Genomic DNA, 20,183 nt, shown 5'->3' with positions numbered 1-20,183 from the left:
CCCTACATTTTTCTACAAATAATGTAAGTTTAGCTGCGGTAATTACAGGAGAGCTAAAGCCACATGGGACACCCTTGTTGTGTTCCCTGTCTAATAACGACCTCCCGTACTTGTGTGATGTCAATCATTATGTTAGTTTTTGCATTTGAATAAACTGTTTGCAAAAGCTGAATGAAGCATAAGAGAAAAGCTAATTTAAGAAGTTTGACAAATAAGACTTTCCATTCAACAAGATTGAACGTTTCTGTGTCCAACATTATCACCTCCCCCTTAGTATTTTGGATTGACAAAAAAATCTATGGCTTGAATCAGGTAATTCGTATTTATGGCAATGCTGCGAGCTAGGAGTAATCCATTTTGATATTTATGTATGATGAACTGAGTCACGAACGCTAGCCTGTTGATTAATATTTTAGTGAATAGTTTATAGTCACTGTTAAGAACGGTTATTGGGCATTAAGAGTTTATATTGATACCTGGTTAATTCTTATTTAGGAAACTGACTATAACGGAGTCTGTGAATGTATTGGGAATCTTACAGCTCGAGAGGATCTGATTAAAAAGACGAACTAAGGCCCATATTTATACTTTTTGACGCAAACCAGCGCTGGCGCTGGTTTGCGTCAAAACATTTACCGCCGGCTAACGCTTTTTATTTATGAATTGACGTTAGCCGGTGCTGTGGGCTGGTCAGAGTCCAAAAAAACAGGCAGTAAATGGGGGTTGTGCGTCAAAAAATGGTACAAGTTAGGTTAGAGTCAAAAATCATGGCTCTAACCGGACTTGGGCCATGTTTTGACACACAACCCCTATTGAAATCACTCCTGTCTTAGAAAAGACAGGTGTCATGCCTCCCTGCCTAATGGCCATGCCCAGGGGACCTCTGTCCCCTGGGCATGGCCATTGGGCACAGTGGCATGTAGGGGGGCCCAAGTTAGGCCCCCCATGCCACTAAAAAAAAAAAAAAAAAAAATTACCTCAATTTACCTGTACTTACCTGGGATGGGTCCCCCCCATCCATGGGTGTCTTCCAGGGGTGGGTGGGGGTAACAGGGGGTGTCCCTGGGGGCAGGCAAGGGAACCTGTGGACTGCTTCAATGGTCAGAGACCATGTAAATGAGCCCACAGGTCCCTTAATGCCTGCTCTCACGCAGGCGTTAAAAAACGGCACAGTTTTTTAAGGCCCGTCCCCTTCTGTGCGTCAAAATGACACAGGAGTATAAATAAGGCACACAGGCCTTAAAGTCATTTTTTGGACGGGAACGCCTAACTTGCATGTCATTAACGCAAGGCGGTTTCCGACATCCAGAAAATGAAGCACACGGAGGAATTTTGACGTTCGCAGGGTCGGGCTTCATAATATAAATATGGTGTAAGGTTTGCGCCGAATGTGCGTCAACATTTTTGACGCACATTCGGCGCCAACAGAGTATAAATATGCCTCTAAGAATTGGCCTAACTACAGGAAAAAATTCTTATATACTTCTGCAGGTATCCTGTCCTTGCCACAGGTTTTTGTTGTTAGGCGAAGATTTCACAGTCTGTTGCATTTCTGCCATAGTCTTTGGGGTGTTAATTTAGGGATATCAGTACCATCTAGCCAATTTCTAATAGACTCTAAGGAGGAGCTGTGAGTTTCCGAATAAGTCTCTGCTAATGTGTGAGAGTGGGACACTAGTGTGCCAGTCACACGATCCTGAATCTTTTTAATTGAGTTAGTATTGGTTTTACGTTTGGTGAACCAAGCTAAATATTTGCTCATGTGCTCACACCCATACCTTTTTTGGAGATAGGAGTTGTAGTTTACTATTTATTTTGCTGTGAAAAAATCCTGGAACTTGTCTCTCCCTGGGCTAACACGCTCTGTGCTCGTGCAGAAGGTGAACGGTCATAATCCCTGCTGGCCTCATTCAGAGCTGTCTGGAATAAAAAACATTTCACCTTTTCCAGTTGTCTTTGTTCAGTCTGAACTGAGATGACCCCACACCTAAAGAAAGCTCTCAAAGCTTCCCATAGTGCAAAGTCGGAGGCCAAGCCCAGATTCTGATTTAAAAATTCCTCCCGAATTTGGTGCTTCTGCTTGACCCATTATTTATTTGTGAGTAATGCTCTGTTAAAAACCCATTTATAATTCTGGGTAGATGGGACTGGGAGGTCAATGTCTAATGTGATTACAGAATGGTCTAAAAATGCATTAATTATCATTTCTGTGTTTGCCCAGCTGAGACTATGTGATATTAAAAAGAAATCTATGCGTGAAGCTGAGTTATATCTTTTGAAAATTACAAGTATATTGCTGCTCTGCGGAAGTTCAGTTTGAAAAGGGGCTACCAGCGCCAAATCTTGCGTTAAGTGTGCAGTACACCAGCTCCCGTCACAATGCTCACTGTCTGCCAAGTGCATGGGCACTCTGCACCCGCTCTCCGCCAGCCTTTACATGGCGGTGCTACCACCATGTGAAAGCTGGCGGAGAGCGGGGTCCCCTGGGTGGCGCTGCATGCATCGCTGCCCTGGCGGATTAGGACCGCCAGTCTGTCCTGTGTGGGAGAACTGGCAGTCCCATCATGGCACGATCACCACAGTCATAATGTGGTGGCAAGAGTGACGCCAAAGCGGTCGGACCACCGCTTTGGCAGTGGTCAGACCGCAACCCTGGCGGTCTGAAGACTTCCAGGGTCATAATCAGGCCCTTAGTTCCGTTATTCAGACCATTGGCATTACAGGATATAATTTTCAACTTTATAGAAGGCATATCTTATCATACGATAGGAGGATTAAGCACCTGACAATCAACTTGAATAATTCTAGAGGAATTTCTGAATTTTTTTCCCTGTTACGTGGCGTGGAGCTTCTATCCTGCTCCGCATCAAGAGAACCACTTCTGGTGGCCTCTGCCATCTCTGCTGCCAGGAATGGTGCCTGAGAGTGCCCATCGACAGAGGAGAGAGTTGTTTTGAAGTTTTCAAGCATGATTTTCCCTGATCGTCAGTTCTTGCAGCTGTCTGCGCTGAAGGTGCAGTGGACTGGATTTCCAAAGATTTAATGCATCTCTACAGCTGCAAGATCCACAATGAGGAGAGGCTATGCACCGAGCACACCAACGGGACGTGGAGGCAGAGATACGGTAGGTGAGATGCATGGTGCGGAGCGGAAGTGAGGCACTTTCATCAGTCACTATAAATCACCCCCATGCAAAAAACAGAGACTTCTAAAACAGATCCGCTATCCTTGGAGGGCCACTTTAGGCTTCTCTCCAAGGGCAGTAGGCACCTGGGTGGCTGTGGAGATTGCCCTCCTAGGTAAGGGTGTTGTTTGCTGGTGCCTAGTCTTTCCACTCTTTAAAGAATGTAAGAACCTAACATTTGGCTGCAGCAGATTGCATAAAGATGTGGATTTGACAGGTTCTCATTCGCAGTTCGACGGTGTCTGTACTACAGCTAAGAGGCCCCAAGGTACTAGAAGCAATAGAAGTGATTAAGTGAGCTTGCTGTCCCTTCGTCAAAATATAGAGCAACATCAAGGCACCATAACTGAGGGTCAACAAGTCTCTAATTGACTCATATACAACATATCCTCCCAATATGTTACTAATGAAGCAGCATTCAGTCCATGAGACAGCAAGGAGGATACGTATCCTGGGAAATGGTCAAAATATCTAAAATGGCAAAAGCACCCTACAATCAGTCCCAGACAACACAACTACTGCAGGTCTCTCAAAAGGGACATATTACATAAGAACTCTCATCATGCAAAGAATCCTCTATCATCCAAGCTATACAATCCCTAGAAAATGCAACACAGACCACAACAGCAGGTGTGGTATCCAGTGGAGAACTCTCGGAAATGCAAGCTAATGTTATTCAGTTGGGGGTAAGGCTTTAAGTGATCCCAAGGGTAATCAGGGAGAAGAAATGTGAACAAGAGAAGGCCATCAAAGAAGTACAGATGCAGCTTGGAAAAATAAACAATAATCTCCTCCAACTGAATTGCCAAATAACACAAGCTGAACAATGCATTTTGGATCTAGAAGACGTTCAGAAAAGCTCTGAAACCCATATTTCTAAGTACAAGTGTGAGATGTTGGAAGTCCAGACGAAGCTCAAAGAAATGGAAACTAGGCTCAAACGCTCAAATTTACACTTCACAGGGATCCCTGAAGGACGAGAACCTGGACATGATCCAGTTAAATTAATTTCTGATTTGATTCAGCAATATATCTTCCCTGATAGTCAGCCTAAGAAAGAGGACTTCTCAATTATGCCGGCTTATCGGGTTCCTTTTTCCCCAGTCAGTGAATGCCAAATATCCTCGCACATTTCTCGTTAACTTTGGAGACTTTAGAATCAAAGAAATCATTTTATCAGAGGCTGTCAAGCAGAAAGGGTTCCAGGCTTCAGACAACTTTTGATTTAATATCTTCTCTGATACGTCTGTTGCAGTAGCATGTTGTCGCTGCGAATTTAAATCTATAATTGAACTTTTTAAGACGCAAGGCACCCACACTGATTTAGTGCAACAATCTAAGTTGAACGTTCATTTCAAGGGACAATTTCTTATACTGGGATTGGTGAAACAAGCCAATGAACTCTTACACAGCAACTGTATGCAGACACCAATCAAAGTGATTGGGATTTTTCAGCATTTAAGTTCTCTGTCTAGAAGTTTGCTATTTGAGTGTTAGCAGTTTGTTAATACAAGACTGTGGTATGATGTGATGTATATATAAGTAATATTGTGAAATGAACCCTCTGCCAATGTTTAGTAAGTTATAGGTTTATTGGAAGGTGGCGGACTTCAATGAAGGTTAGGTTCTGGGTGCCATTCCAAGGCACACTGCAAAGGGTGGAATGGGAGGATCCAAGGCGGGTGAGATTCTCCAGGGCAACTGTTCGGGGAGGGTGAAAAAGGGAGAGGGACGAGAATGAGTTGGTGGCACGAGTGCGAGTACTAGAAAAAGGTATTTAAAAAAACCTAAAAGTGTATATAAGCTGAAAGAAAATGTGTAGTTTCTAGATTCTACAGTAAAAGTCAAAATAGAAGGGAACATTAAGTAAAAATATAGTGAGCAACAAAGAAGGAAGAGGAATTGCTATACTATAAAATATATATATAGTTATTTTATTAAGCCGGTATGAATGAATGTGTTTGAAATTAGATGTGGGTGCTTGTTTATAGTATGTATTTAATAGTATGTAATTTGCACCCATTCACACAGTCAGGCAGGTACTTATACTCCTGGTTACACTTCTACAGAAGCACTTATATACCCACCATTCATATAAACAGACAGTAACTGACAAACTCAGTCACACACCCATAAAACCATTCACACACTCAGCTACTCACCTGCACATCAATATACATAGTAATTCAGACACACATGCAGGCATTGTCACACCACCTTATAAACCTATACAGCCATTCATGTACCCATCATTCAGACAGTCAGTTCCTCATGCACTTACAAACCCAATTATATACCCAGTCACCGACCCATACAGCCACTCACATACCTATTTACACATCCATAATGCCACTGACACACCCAGTCAGACAGTGACACTTAAACATTCACTCACACACCCACACAGCACTTATGTATCCTCCACTAACTGAGCTACTTGCATACACAGTTACACACCCACTAACACAGCAAGTAACTAATCCGTACTGAAACTTACATACCCATTTGACACCCGTACTGTCACTAACAAAGCAAGTCACACACCCAGACAGCTACTTACAGATCCAGTGGCACAGTCACAGAGGCACTGATACACTCACTCACATATCCACTCAACAGCGAATACAGCGAGTAACCCACCTATTCACCCACTCATATGCCCATTTATACACCCATAAGCAGACTCTTCCACAGCCTGTTACATACTGACATAACCACTTATGTAGCTACTCCCTTGCTTGTAGTATGTAATCCAATAGTATGTAATGTAACGTTAAGTGTATTCTATGTATGCTTTTCAGATATCTATGTGTGTTTAAAGAGGAATGGAAGATGCAATGCTGAGGTGAAAAAAAATAACAATTATTGTTGACAGCATCCATAAACTGGACAACAGATTAAGGGGGTCATTCCGACACAAGCGGGAAAGCCCCAGCAAAGATGAAGCCGGCTCCGAATGGAGCCGGCGGATTTGCTGGGGTGCGACGGGTGCAGTTGCACCCGTCGCGATTTTCAGTGTCTGCTTTGCAGACACTGAAAATCCTAATGGGGCCCTGTTAGGGGGCCCCTGCAGTGCCCATGCCAGTGGCATGGGCACTGCAGGGGCCCCCAGGGGCCCCACGACACCCGTTCCTGCCAGCCTCTTCCTGGCAGTGTAAACCGCCAGGAACAGGCTGGCGGGAAGGTGGTCGGAATCCCCATGGCGGCGCTGCTTGCAGCGCCGCCGTGGAGGATTCACTGGGGCAGGGGAAAACCGGCCCGACCCCGGCCCTGGCGGTCCATGATCGCCAGGGTCGGAATGACCCCCTAAATTTTTAGCACAACTGGCATATGGTAATTATCACAATGAGTGACCATTTCTTGAAAACTGGATGAAACAGCGGAGATGGTAAACATCTGGTCAGGTGGTAAGGGTCCCACAGATAATCCAGCTGATGATGGTGATGGTGATGATGATGCACCACCTTCTCTCTCTCATTATCCTGTGATACGTCCTTCTATGTATGGTTTTTCTGGTGTTTCCAAATAGTTAATGTGCCATGAGAATATTTCTTCACCATACCTCTTGACAGTTTTTTTGCTGCATATATAGCATTGGACACATTTTGGAGGAACTTTCTTTTCTCCTGGAGGGATGGGGGAATATTTTCAAACGTCAGAGGAATTCTTTGCAGGTGGTAAGTCTTCTTCTTCCTGTTCCCAATTTCTTCTATCTTCAGCAGAAGGCATTTTTACTTTGAAACTCTCTTCGTTTGAAGGAAAGCCAGAAAACGATAGAGCTGTAGTTTTCAGTCTGTCTCCAGAGAGATCTGAAACCCTAACAACTGATTTAGGGTGTGGTTTGCAATGTGGAGGGGTGTAAACTATGGCCCATATTTATACTTTTTTGCGACACATTTGCGTCATTTTTTGATGCAAAAGAGGTGCAAACTTACAAAATATAATTGTATTTTGTAAATCTGCACCGCTTTCGCATCATAACATGACGAACATTACGTGAAAAAAAAAGTATAAATATGGGCCTTAGTGTTTCCAAAGAGACGTTGAGGTTTGGGTGTGTTCCTGGATTTGTGGTGGCATCGCAGAGGATCCTCCGATCCATAAAATGAATACAAAAAAGAGAAAGACTTGCTCTATTCCATTTATAGAAAGTTTACATAAGTTACCTACGTTGATTTGTTATTACTCCTAAAATGTATAAGAATTAATGTGTTAATAAAATGTATATAGGTGAAATAGTAGAACCATGTGTATTGAAAAAAATGTGAAATTCGCTAAAAACCAAAGGTTACAGGCTTGTCATAGTTAGGAAATAGAATTTAAAAACCTTACAAATTCACCTAAAAAAACAAGGGTTACCAGGATGTTGTAGTTAGACTCCGATTTTACACACACAAAACCATCGAAACCATAGAAATTAAGCACTTATAGTTATCTGAGCTAACTTACCTTATCTGGGCTATAGCTTACCCCCGCATAGCACTGCTATTGACCTCACATATTACATCACTCATGACATGGTCAGTGACCGATGTGGAGTTCCCCGAGTTAATTTAAATACAGGCTTAACATGAAATTCCGGTTATTATGCAGGAGTACGCCCTTGTAAAGGAAATTTAGCCATACCTATCTTAAATACAGGAATGCTCAGTGGTCTTCCCTGTGACCTCCTAATGTTCAACATGTATATGTGTCCTTCAGTGTTTGAGCAGTAATGAGTACTAGTAACACTTCCTTGTCCTTTAAGCATGTTTACTTTTGAATGAAGGGGTGCTGTGCGTGCCACAAGTGATAAAAGACATATGTGCGAGCAGCTTTAAGTGGGATGGAAAATATGTGGGCGGGGTGTCACTAAAAGGGTGTGTGACCTATGTAATTATAGGCATGGCTTAAACACAAAATACATTTCTTTGATTCCCATAGTGTGCTACCCAACCGGTATTTTGATGTCTTGCTGAGCTTCCTATTATTGCATCAAGATATCTAGCATCACAACAGACATTCACCTAAAACCAGCCACGACTATTGGCTTTCTCAATGGTTGTCTCTGCTTTGTGTGATCTGCAGAGAAGCCAAGGATTGGATGACCATGTGTTCTCAATACTTTATTGTTCCACTGACAGACACTGTAAGGAACTTGCACTGCCTTCAGGCTCAACTCGAGAGCTCTCAATCATGTGCTGTTATGAACACCTCAAGGAGACTCAGTTCAAAGTATGCACTATGCAAGAGTAATATGCTACACAAAATAAATACAAAAACACAACATTCTAGAAAATGAACTAAAACGTGTAAAATTAAAACAGAAACTAAATCACAGGCATGGCTTACCTTAACGTGTTTTACATAAGTTAAGTTAAGGAAAAAGGACACAGGCCTTATTCCTTAACTTGATATGGGCCTGGTATATTGCCAGGTCTGAGACCAGAGAGACCTGGCCCACTTAAAGCTCTTGCAACCACCAAACCAAACTCTAAAAACAGAGAGCTTGGAAATGTTCTCTGACACCAAATTTTCCTTATTACCCTATTCCATGTTATGCTGAAGGAAGCCAAATACGAAGCAAACCAATGCAGTAAGCTCCTCCTATTACCCCATTCGGACCCTAAGGCAAACCTCGCTTGAGGCTCACTCTGACTCAACCTACTGAAGTACTGTCTATGTTGGACTACCCATGAAGCAGGTCCACGAGCTTCATGAGGGTTCATACAACATGGCTAAGTTCAGATTCCATAAGCTGATTTTTGCGACTGCTGCATTCAAGTATCCTTCACTAGCTTCCAGTGAAGAATTACATTTCCGAGCTCTGACCACCATTTATGAGGCCTAAAGAGAAACAGACCACAATTATTTCCACACATTGCACCTCAATAGAATCGAAAATCCAGTGGTCTTCTCAGACCCATCAACAGACTGTGAGAGAACTGACTGCGATATTGTTAGTGCTTTCAAAAAGGAAGGTAATCTTCAACTCGATTAAAAGGCAGGCACCAGTATGTGCGGGTGATTGCTAAGCGCTACCATATATAAAATGAATGCTAAATTGTTCTCAGCCATGCTAGTGGTACCATTTAGACCAAAGGACATTTAGACACCACTACAACATACCTTCCGTGGCTGCAGGATATAGAGAATGACACCCTCACGGTCTTTTCTGATCATGTGAGAGCATTGTTATGATAACCTGCTTAAATTACAGATGAAAGACTGGAACATTTGTGACATGACTGAGTATTATAAACTGCTATATGCACTCCACATAATTTTCTCCATTTTATTGGTTGTGAATTGTGATGTAATGGCCATGCAAGTATTACTGTGTTTTGCAGTTCATTGCACTGATGTTGTGTATGTTGACTGAATAAAATTTTTAAAAAACATGACTGGGGCCCGATGGAAGTAAGAGGACTTGAATGGGAGGCAATAAAGGTGGCCCTAAGGGGGAAATGCCAGTAACCCAACTCCAAAATTGGAAAGCTACTTGTCCACAGAATAGAGAGGACATGGTGGAGACCAATAGTGATTTGGGGGGGGACCATTGGGTAGATTGGATACATTTACCAGTAAAGGATACAGACAAGGTTTACACAGAGAAGGGAATAAATCTGAGAGGTTACTAATGTGGCTACTTCACAGAGAGCACCGCTCATCAGTATACTGGCCTTCAACAGACAGGATGGGACTCCATCTCCATCGGTGACCCAATCTGGAATAAATTATTCTTTGCCCCAACATTTATGAAACTCTATAAAGATTAGATTCCAAAGGACATGTCAATTGCTGAGGATTTTCTAAGAGAGCTGCAGCTCCCTATGTTATACAAAAAACTTGAAAAGGATATGAGAAAATAAGACCTGGTAGAGGCAGTATAGGGCATGCCCAGAAGGAAAACATCTAGTGGGATGGCTCCCAGCAGGATTTTACAAAACCCTTACCCCAGGGCTTATGGACAAAGTACTAGAAGCATTCCAGGAAGCCTAATAAAAACGTAGGCTGCCCGGATTTACAAGGAAAGTGATAACTGTCATGTTACTGGAGCCTGAGAGGGTCCTACAAGAACCTTCCTCATATAGATAGGTGCTTGTGATGAACACAGGCCTGAAGATCCTCTCTAAGGCGCCAGGAACTAGACTGATTGAAAGCATGGGCTTCTTACTGCATTAAGACTAATGCAGCTGAATCGGATGGCGTAGCACCCTCTCGAATCTACAAAGACTCAGCCATGTGACACATGCCATGATAGAATCAGATGAAAAATATGCATTGGTGGAGTTAGATAAAGAAAATGTCTTGGATACCTTAGATAGGCAATTTTGAGGGGTTTTGGTCTGGGTTTCCATACACTGATTAAGCTGTTATACATGGGGCTTTTAGCAATGTGTGAAGCCAGGAGGAATAATGTCAGAGGAGTGGTGCATGGAGCGAAGTACCAGACAGTGGTGCCCTTTGTCTCTCCTATTAGCTCTAGAAACGGAACTGCTGCCCATACACTTGAGCGAGAAATTGCTGAAATTGGGTATAGTTATAGGAGATACAACAGATATTGTATCAATATATGCTGATGACATGCTGATCTACATTAGAGACTTAGGGGGTGATTTTAACCTTGGCGGACGGCGGAGGCCGTCCGCCAAGGTACCGCCGTGAAATGACCGCACCGCGGTCAAAAGACCGCGGCGGCCATTTAAACATTTCCTCTGGGCCGGCGGGCGCTCTCCGAAAGAGCGCCCGCCGGCCCAGAGGAAATGCCCCTGCAACGAGGACGCCGGCTCAGAATTTAGCCGGCTGAACCGCTGCGGTCAGAATGCTCGTGGGAGCACCGCCAGCCTGTTGGCGGTGCTCCCGTGGTCGGTGGCCCTGGCGGCCACCGGCCGCCAGGGTCAGAATGACCCCCTTAGTTAGATTGGCCCCTTATCTTATGCAGGTGCTGGATAGGTCTCTGGACTGTGGACAAGCTGTAATAAAGCAGTCTTGTTGCTGCTGGTAAGGCTGGTTCGGTGAGCTTTGGACCAACGGCTGGAAGAGTGAATTAATTAGGCACTGGATAAATGTAGATACCTTGGTGTTCAAGAAGCTCATTCAGTAGAAAAACAATATTTTATACTATGGGAAGAGGACTAGATGGTCTTAAATCATCTTTCCAATTTCGGAACACAATGCTGCTTCCAATAATGGGTAGAATAGCTGTGGCTAACATGGGGGTTCTTCCCCAGAGCTTGTCTAAATTGCACAACACCATGTGCTTTATTAAGCTGTCAATATTTAAAGAAACAGATAGACTAACAGCAATTTTAGTTTGGACCACGAGAAGAAGAAGGGTAAACTAGATTCACCAAAAAGAGTTTAGGCAGAGGGAGGACTTGGGTTGCCTGACCTAGCTTTATACGTCATAGGATTCCCTCTTAACCTTTTTTATGCAGGGGGAGCTATAACAAAGCACCACCCACATTTGGTAAGACAAGGGGTGCATGAGTGGGAGGTGGCAATGAAGAGTGTGCTTTGCTGTCCTACCGTCTCACAGGATTGGGAGATTAGGTCCTTATGGAAGAGAGATGTCCTTAGCAAAATGGAGGGAGGGTTTCTTACCCTTGGAGATTTATGGCACATTAGAACTTTGTCACATTCGCAGAAGTGCAAGAGTGGGACAGGGAAACTCCGACAGTATGCTCAGCTGGCCCGGACATCTACTGAAATATGGATGGTGTCCCTTATACGCCCAACACATCACAGACATTAGCAGCATTACTGAGACTGAGACAGAGTTCCATGCTGGTTTCACAGCTATATCAACCACTGAATTACCACTGACAACAAGCATCAGTGAGAAAAAAAGAGGATACCTGTGTGCAGGAACCCCTCGAAGATGGAGAGCAGAAGATAGCCAGCGTGTACATTCGGGCAGTGCTGGTGAATGCCAGGGCAAGCTGGTACATTTTATTTATCAGCATCGTACAGACGTAACACCACCAAAACGTAAGAAGATATACCCGGAGAAGAAATCATCAGCTCAGTGTGGCGAGATGGAGACAACATTCTTCTACATATGACACGGGCCTGTGTTATATGTTCATTCAAGTAACTGGGATAACGTGGCAATGAAATGACATCAAATAACAAACGAAGCACTAGACTGCATGATTAAACACTGCCTACTAGGTATCATCCGTGAGCCTTCAAAAGGGAAAACGCAGCATAGATTTACAGGATTAGGGATACTGTTAGCAAGTGGAAAATAGTCAGACATTGGGCACAGCCCAAGGAACTTACAGCAGTAGCATGCACTAAAGACATATTAGAGTGGGCACCAGTGGAGGAATCCCATTTAAAAATGGTTAGGAGTGATGATAAGGTTTTGGAGGAATTGGGCATATGGATAGAATTGATACACAAAACTACTGAAGTCTCAGCTATTAGACAAATTATTGGTGAAGACATTGAACATGAAGAATGCCATAGAGTAGTGAAAAGGTATGACCCTTTGGTTAGTAGATAGTAGGAAAGGATTGCACAGTAGACATGCGAATACTGAAACAAGTAATGTCATGCGGCATATAAGGAACTTGAATAGTATAAATGTTATAAGATGCCAATCATAGCAGAACGCATTCGTGTTTATCACGATGTCATGTTGTTGTGAAACTAAGATGTTGCTCAGAAAAGAAAAAAAATACAGATTAAAAAAAAAATGTTACCTATGCCCTAATGATTTGGTTGTGCATTATTATTTATTTCCAACATTCGAGTTTTAAAGTGTTTGTTGCACACTGGCGGTATTTTACAGGTTATCACATGCATGAGTAGATGAGGATGTGTATCTCCCGTTTGGCCCATTTCTACAGTATCCCGATGAAGAGGACCTGCCAGTTTTGTTTATTAGCACTGACCCATAATAATGTGAGTGCCACACGCAACCGTAGTGAAAATGGGAGACCGCCCCCCCCCCCCCCTTTTAGTGCAATGCACATACTCCGGTCAATCATGGCTTGTTGAGGCCAATATCCAAAGTGTATTCATTTACTGTGTTTAAAAATGGTATTTGAACTCTGGAGCAATACTGCGTAAACGCTTTAAACTACTTTGTGATTTCTCAATGTCCTACAACCCTCTCGCCTATTTTGAAGTAAAATAAACAGCAATTCTTTGTAAAAGATGTAACTCTTGACAAGACATTGAAGTATTTGTATAGTTAGCTTCATACCTTTCCACATGGAGCGCAATAGTACCTAAGGGTTTGTCACCTTAACCCTGCATTATTTACAACAACCTATCTTCACCACAGCTCTTTGAGAATGCAGAAGCCTTTACAATGCTGAAGAAGGTAAGTATCTAGTAAAAAGTAGGGTACGTTTTCTCAGGTTCAGGAGTCGGTAGAGATAAAGCGAGATAAGGTGTTTCTAGGGTTCAGGGGTGGGTAGAGGTAAAGGGATGTAAGGTTTTTTTTAAGGGATCAAGGGTGATAAGAGGTAAAGGGTCTTTAGAATTTAGGGGTGGGTGAGATGTATGATATATATATATATATATATATATATATCTAGAGAGAGAGAGAGAGAGAGAGAGAAATATATATATATATACATATATTTATTTTTTTCACTGATAAAAACAAAGGATAAAGTGGCATTATAGTTAGGTGAATATTTTTCAGTGTAACATTTTAAACTAAAAATAACAGAAATTCACCAGTTTTAGTCATCTCTACTAGCTGTAGTTCATGCCCTTAAGTAACTATCACTCACGAGGTCTCCATGCTCAGTCTTGTCATCAAAGCTGTCTTTCCAGATGCTGCAGTGATGTTACCAAGGATTTCCTAGAACATGTCATGAGTGATGTAATATGGGAGGGGATTAGCTGTGTATGGCAAGTATGAGAGTTATGTTGCACAGGGAAGTAAATCCCAGAGTCCTGTAATGACTGCCAGCAACATTTTTCTGCATGTTGCTAACAGCCAATCAGAGTGCTCGCTTCCTTGATACCATGTCTCCCGTGGGAGTAAATTGACCCGAGGGATAAAAAAGCCGCCTGGGTCAATCAGAACGCTCTATTTTTTTAAATAGGGTTTGAAGGACTCTCACAAGAGTTCCTCAAACCCAACTGTCCAGATATACAAATATTTTTCTTCCAGAGTATCTCAAAAACTACTAAACCAATTTACACCAAATCACAGAAAAGATTCTCTCTGGACCATGATCTAGCGTCCTACCAAATTTGGTGTAATTCAATTCGCAGTTTTTGCAATATCGCTTTCCAATATAAATCTATTGAAAATGTGTGGGTATTTAGCATTTTTGGACCCCCCCCTTTTTACTCAGCCCTTGCTTGATGGACCCCCTCCCCCCGAAACTTTCCATGCATAAACTAGGTAAAAAAAGAGCACTTGTTTGAAAAGTTTTGTGAAGATTCGTCCAACTGAGCTAAAGTTATTTTGCAAAACAAAAAACAGTATTTCCTATGGAAACACTGACCTAACTAAAACTACCCAGTGGCGATCGCCATTGGGTGATATATGTGGGTATATACCTCTCTCTCTCTCTCTCTCTCTATATATATATATATATATATATATATATATATATATATATATATATATATCTGCATAATATTTTAGTAGCTAATATTTAGATCATGATACTTTTGCACATTGAATACAGGTTAAATTACACAAGGACACATTCATTTTTTTGTTTAGGTATGGGGCGATTAAGTGATTTCTCAGAATCATAGGATATTGAGCCAACACTGACAATCAGAAATGGTTCCCCAGTTCCATAGTTGGCAGCTCTGGCTATTAACCTACATCCTTTAAATTTAAACATATATAAATTTAATCCCAACTCTTACTTGAGCAGTCATCCAGAGAGCAAAGGGAGACCTCCGTTTGTGGTCCCACACATCCTGGCTTGAATGTTGAGGAAGTGAGGCATTTTCTGTATCTGTCACGGACTCCATCGCCGCATGTCACACTGCAGGGATTCCAGGACTGCCAAACACCCCACGCTGCTGCAGAAGGATAACACAACTTAACTAATAATTTAAAATGTTTTTTTTAACAGTTTTCAGGGAACGATTAAGTGTCTTACATTTATTGAAACTGGGGGATTAATTTCCCATAGCAAGCTTGAAATCAACTTGGAAAGCTATGATTCATTTTATTCTAAATATCCAGTATTATACATGCCCCTTTTCCTCTCAAAGTTGTAAGCTATTGCTATTGGCTTTTGCTAAATAATGTTACTACAAAAACATCAAAGACAGTTAGATGTGGTCCCTCACATTGATAATCACAAACTTCTCAAAGAGTGTAAATAGGCACAAATAAGGGTGCTAATTTGAGATTGAGTTCTGTGATTCTATATTGTTTGTCGTACAGAGACAGCTCATGCTCTTTCTATGAAACATAGCAAACAGACCACCCACACATGCCCGCTGGTGGTATATCACTTTGTAAACAGCTGACTACCAAGGCTGCCCACTAGAGCACTCCTGCCACCAGCGGAGTCAAGATGCTTCACTGCTACCATACTAGAACCATATATTGACCAGAAATTACATATATTAGGGGGTTAATCACCCAAATATTTCCCTGAAGTTAAGCCCCTGGCTCTCCGCGAGATCTGCATCTACCTGAAGTGAGTTTCTATAGTGGCACTGGAACATTTGAATTCTAGGGTCTCCATAATGATCCTTTGGTGGGTTAATTTAAGTGAGAGTTTTAGCTTCACCTTTGCATTTTGTGGCTTTGGGATGTCTGTTCTAGTAAGAGGATATTTTGGGGGATGAAAAATGTAGCTGATCTTGTCACACAGCTCTTGTAAACAGGTTATTATTAGATGGTGGCTCTACAGTGAAAAATTATTTCACAATGGTGGATATTTGCTTAGAGCTGTTGAATACTTCAGTGATTCTGTTTGTTGTAATACATTTAATCTGCCTTGGCAGATGGTTTGTTGTGGAACATGCATTGATGTTTTTCGGTTCTTTCTTGAGCCTCCCCAATTGCCTGCCTTGGATTGTTAAAGCTTTGTGCTGGCATTAGTCAAGTTTGCTTCTAATTGATGAGAATCTTTTATAGAGATCTTTGGAAAGTACAAGTGAAAGGTGAATCAATAGATTTTCTGAAATCAGATTGTAATTAATGCATTTGTCTTGCAGAAATCTTGATAAATTAAGGGCCAGATTTAAGTGAAAAAGAAGGTGCGCGTCACTGTGCCAAATTTGCCAGTGTCACGCACTGTCATTTTCAAAACACATGGATGTGCCATATTTACAATAATACGGCACACCCCAGTGTTTCCCCCTGCACCATCGCATCAACACAACCACCCTGGCACCATAGTGCAAGGATGGCTGCATTAAAGGAGAGATTGTTTTTGTGCCGGAAGGAACACCTTCCTCCACAACAACAATCTTTAATGGCGATTTGCTCCTTCTATGTGTGCTGCAAAATGCAGCACACATAGAAAGAACAAAAAACGAGGAGAGATAAAAGCATTTCTCCTCATTGTGCCACTCTAACGCCACCCCTGGAGTAGTGATAGATTTTGGCGCTGCCTCAGGTTTACGAAAACTCGTAAATATGGGGCAGCATCAAAATGAGATTGGTGTTGCTGTGGCACTGCCACAGGAACACCCATTGCATGCCCCTCCCACGCAGTGCTGCGTGTGAAGGGGCTGTATTTACAAAGCACAAAAAGTAGCTGAACGCCACCTTGTAAATAGGTGATGCTCCTGTGGCGCTAGGGGCTCTTCAATATGCCCCTTAATCTGAAACATTTTACTTCCAACTTGGGTCAGCGTGCGCCCCTTTTCTGAAAAACCCTAGTTGTCTTCATTTAATAGGAGCAGGTTTTCACTGGCTCATAGGGGTGTTCACGCAGATGCTTAAGGTTTATAGTGCTTAATGGTTACTGAATACCAAAGGTGTACAGTTTAGATTGCACCGTATTCCTCTTTCTTCCACCACCCTACAGTTCCGGTCTCTTTATTTCACTCTTGTGGGTTCTTCTGCATCGCTGCTTTCTCTCCCAGTCACTGTTTTCCTACTCTTTTCTTCTTCAGCCTTTTCTTCTTGTTCTCTCTTCCTCTAGGTAAAAGTCTGATAATGAAAAATATATTCTGCTTCCCAGAAATGGATGGCGGTGCAATCTACCTGCACACATTAGGCATAGTTTATCTACTTATGCTACGGGATGTGCCCTGTTAGGAAGGTAAGGGGAGTTGGGCATACACATAACAAAATGTAAATTAAATAATACCAGCATTTAAAATGTGCATTAGTGTGTTATTGATTCAATTAAATATGTGTGGTTGTGAGAGTGTAAAGAGACTGTCAGGATTTTCTGTGATTTATTATTTGAAGACATTTTAATTGTTTTAGACATGCCTGGTATTGTTCCCTTTTTTTGTTTTCCTTTTTTTCATCAATGTTTACTCATACAGTGTAAATGTTGTTGTATTTGTGCAGCAATCATGTAATTGAATGAAACCTTCACCATTACATGACAGGTGACAACAGAATCACTAATATTTAACAACAAAAATGTTTAACACATTTAAAAACAATATTTGCAGATAAAAATGCCTGCCCTTACTGTGGTACATTGGTAGTAGTCTTCAACATAGTAGTGTAAATCCAGACTATTGAGTTTTGCAAAACCACCAGGTTTCATTCATCTGGCTAATATGGACACTGTCAGTATTTTGAAGTCCAAGGGTCATATGCTGGTTGTAGGAAATGGGAAGATAAACACCCAGGTGAGAGATGAAAGAAACATTTTATACTGAATGTGCCAAACGAAAACAGAGAGAAATTTGGGAAACACTCCCTTCAGCCTGGCTCAGGGAGAAGGAGTGGTTTGGCGACATAACAAAGTTTCAAAAATACTCTATGTATCAGAATGGTCTGAGAACATCTGCGTTGTTAGTGGTTTGGAGCAGACAGTCCGAGGGAACCACTTAATCGTAAAGCGGAATGGGGAACAAGAGATTGGACCTCAAGCTCACATAATTTTAGACATGACTGAAGAACAATGAGTTGAATAATCTTGAAAAATCCCATTTTTATTTGGCACATTATCTTGTCTGTGATCCCCTAATCTACATGGTCCCAACTTAGGTTCTATGGTTTCATCTGAACTTTCTCTTTACATGGAAACAATAATTTTCTGAATGCCTTTTATTCTATTATTCCTTAAAATGCTTTAAGTAACTAAGCCTGTATTTTAATAAGAAAAATGACCGAATCTTGGCATGCCTATTTTAACCTGAAGTGAGCAAAGAGCGAAAAAGTAGTTTTTCCCACATATCACTTGCTTGATCTTGGCTCCTTTTGCTTGAACCATGTCTCTGGGATATGATGGATTGCTTTCCATGCATTCACAGACAGTGGTGCTTATACCTCTTATATCCAAAGAGATACCCATTGGGGGTGGGGCTCTAAATGGGTCAGTCCTCTCCCCCACCTTGCCTCTTGTGGAGCTGTTAAGGTCCTTTGACTTCACATCGCTCTCTTATGCTATCAACACACAGCTGATGTTGAGGTTTTATCACTCTAACTATGACAACATTAAGTACCTGTGTGATTACCTCATCTGAAGAGATGTCTTTTCAATTGGCAAATCTACCAGAGGCAGTGCTAGGCACACACCTGCTCAACGCCCGAATAAGCCTGCCAATGATAGACCGCTTTACATTTACCCATAATAATATAGCCACAGATAAGGAGGGATGGCCCTGAATTTCCTCAAACTAACTGAGCACAAGGCAGAAATCCTGGTGATTGAACAAGAACAGTTGGTTTGGTAAGAGAGGCCGTGGCCAACGTCCTGTGAAGTGTTCCTGTCCCAGTTGATACAGTAAAAAAATCTAGGATCTCGTTCAACAAGGAGCTCTCTTGATCACCAGATCCAGATTGAGAGGTCAGCTTGTCTCTCACATCTCATGGCCCTCAGCAAGACCTTCCTTTTATTTTGCAGAAAGAAATTAGCCCAGTAGGGGGTGCTGTGATTATGGACTGCGTATAATAAAGAATAGGATCCTTCTTGGCCTGCCAAAGGATAGGTTGAGGAAGCTTTAGAGAATTCAAAACAGTGGTAAGGCTTATTTGTGGATTTCGCAAATACAACCATGTTTCTGAGGCCCACCCCACCCTTCCCTAGTTCCAGATCAAACAGGGGATTCATAATAAAGCGCACCTCTTTGTCCATCTGGCTTTCTACTGGCCTGAATTGATATACCCCTACTCTCCTTCAGGCTACTTTGGTCTGGTTCTCTTTCTCTGCATAAAATCCCTCGCTACAGTAGTGGAGGGAGGGCCTTCAGAGTACAAGGCCCACAGCTTTGGAATAAGCTTATCTGTCATTTACAACCATTATCTGATCACCCTTCATTTAGAAAAGCCGTAATGACATCTCTCTTCTGCTAGTTCTCCTGTTGGGCACCTCTCTGTTATCATGTCCTTTTGTATTACCATGACGATTGGGGGGCACATTTTTACATAATATATATAAATAAATAATACTCAAGAACAGTATCCTATGTCTGCGCAAAATGATTAAATAGCCAACAGTGTATTTTTTTTACAACCTGGAAATTGACTGTGGCTTTGGTGGATGGGGAACTCTGAGCAAAAGTCCCTAATGGACTTATTGTCAACCATACGAACTAAAGTCCCAGAACGTATTCGCAGATGACCCATGCTCGCCGCATTTCTTTTGTCCTCTGCACTTCTACCTTTTTTGGCCCCATTTGAGGGGCACCTAACCCCACCAGATTCTAGATCTGTTGCTTCTTATGGTCAGTTTTAGGGTACCCTAAGATTGTGAAACTTAAGTTGGTCCCTCCTACATATACTTTCAAAGGGGGAGACCACTTGCCAGCAGCAACATCTGTGCATAAAAGTCTTACATAGCCAACAATGTATAGGAAGAACTTGAAATGCGACTAGTTTTGGAGGATAGGGAACTTTGGGCGAACTCCCATGAGGGAGAACAAAAGTTTCCAA

General features: G+C 42.1%; 1 protein-coding gene across 1 annotated transcript in view; it reads right to left on the bottom strand.

Moving 5' to 3' along the window:
• The window catches only part of THSD1 (thrombospondin type 1 domain containing 1), a 60,894-nt gene that overhangs the window by 11,989 nt on the left and 28,722 nt on the right, over positions 1–20,183 (bottom strand). The window contains exon 4 of the mRNA XM_069205464.1: positions 15,023–15,181. Within this exon, the coding sequence (XP_069061565.1) occupies positions 15,023–15,181 (159 nt within the window). The remainder of the gene's footprint in view (positions 1–15,022; positions 15,182–20,183) is intronic.

The sequence above is a fragment of the Pleurodeles waltl genome, chromosome 8 (assembly GCF_031143425.1).
Source record: "Pleurodeles waltl isolate 20211129_DDA chromosome 8, aPleWal1.hap1.20221129, whole genome shotgun sequence".
In the NCBI taxonomy this organism is placed as follows: domain Eukaryota; kingdom Metazoa; phylum Chordata; class Amphibia; order Caudata; family Salamandridae; genus Pleurodeles; species Pleurodeles waltl.
Note: the sequence above shows the minus strand (reverse complement) of the source record. Positions and strands in the feature narration are given on the sequence as shown.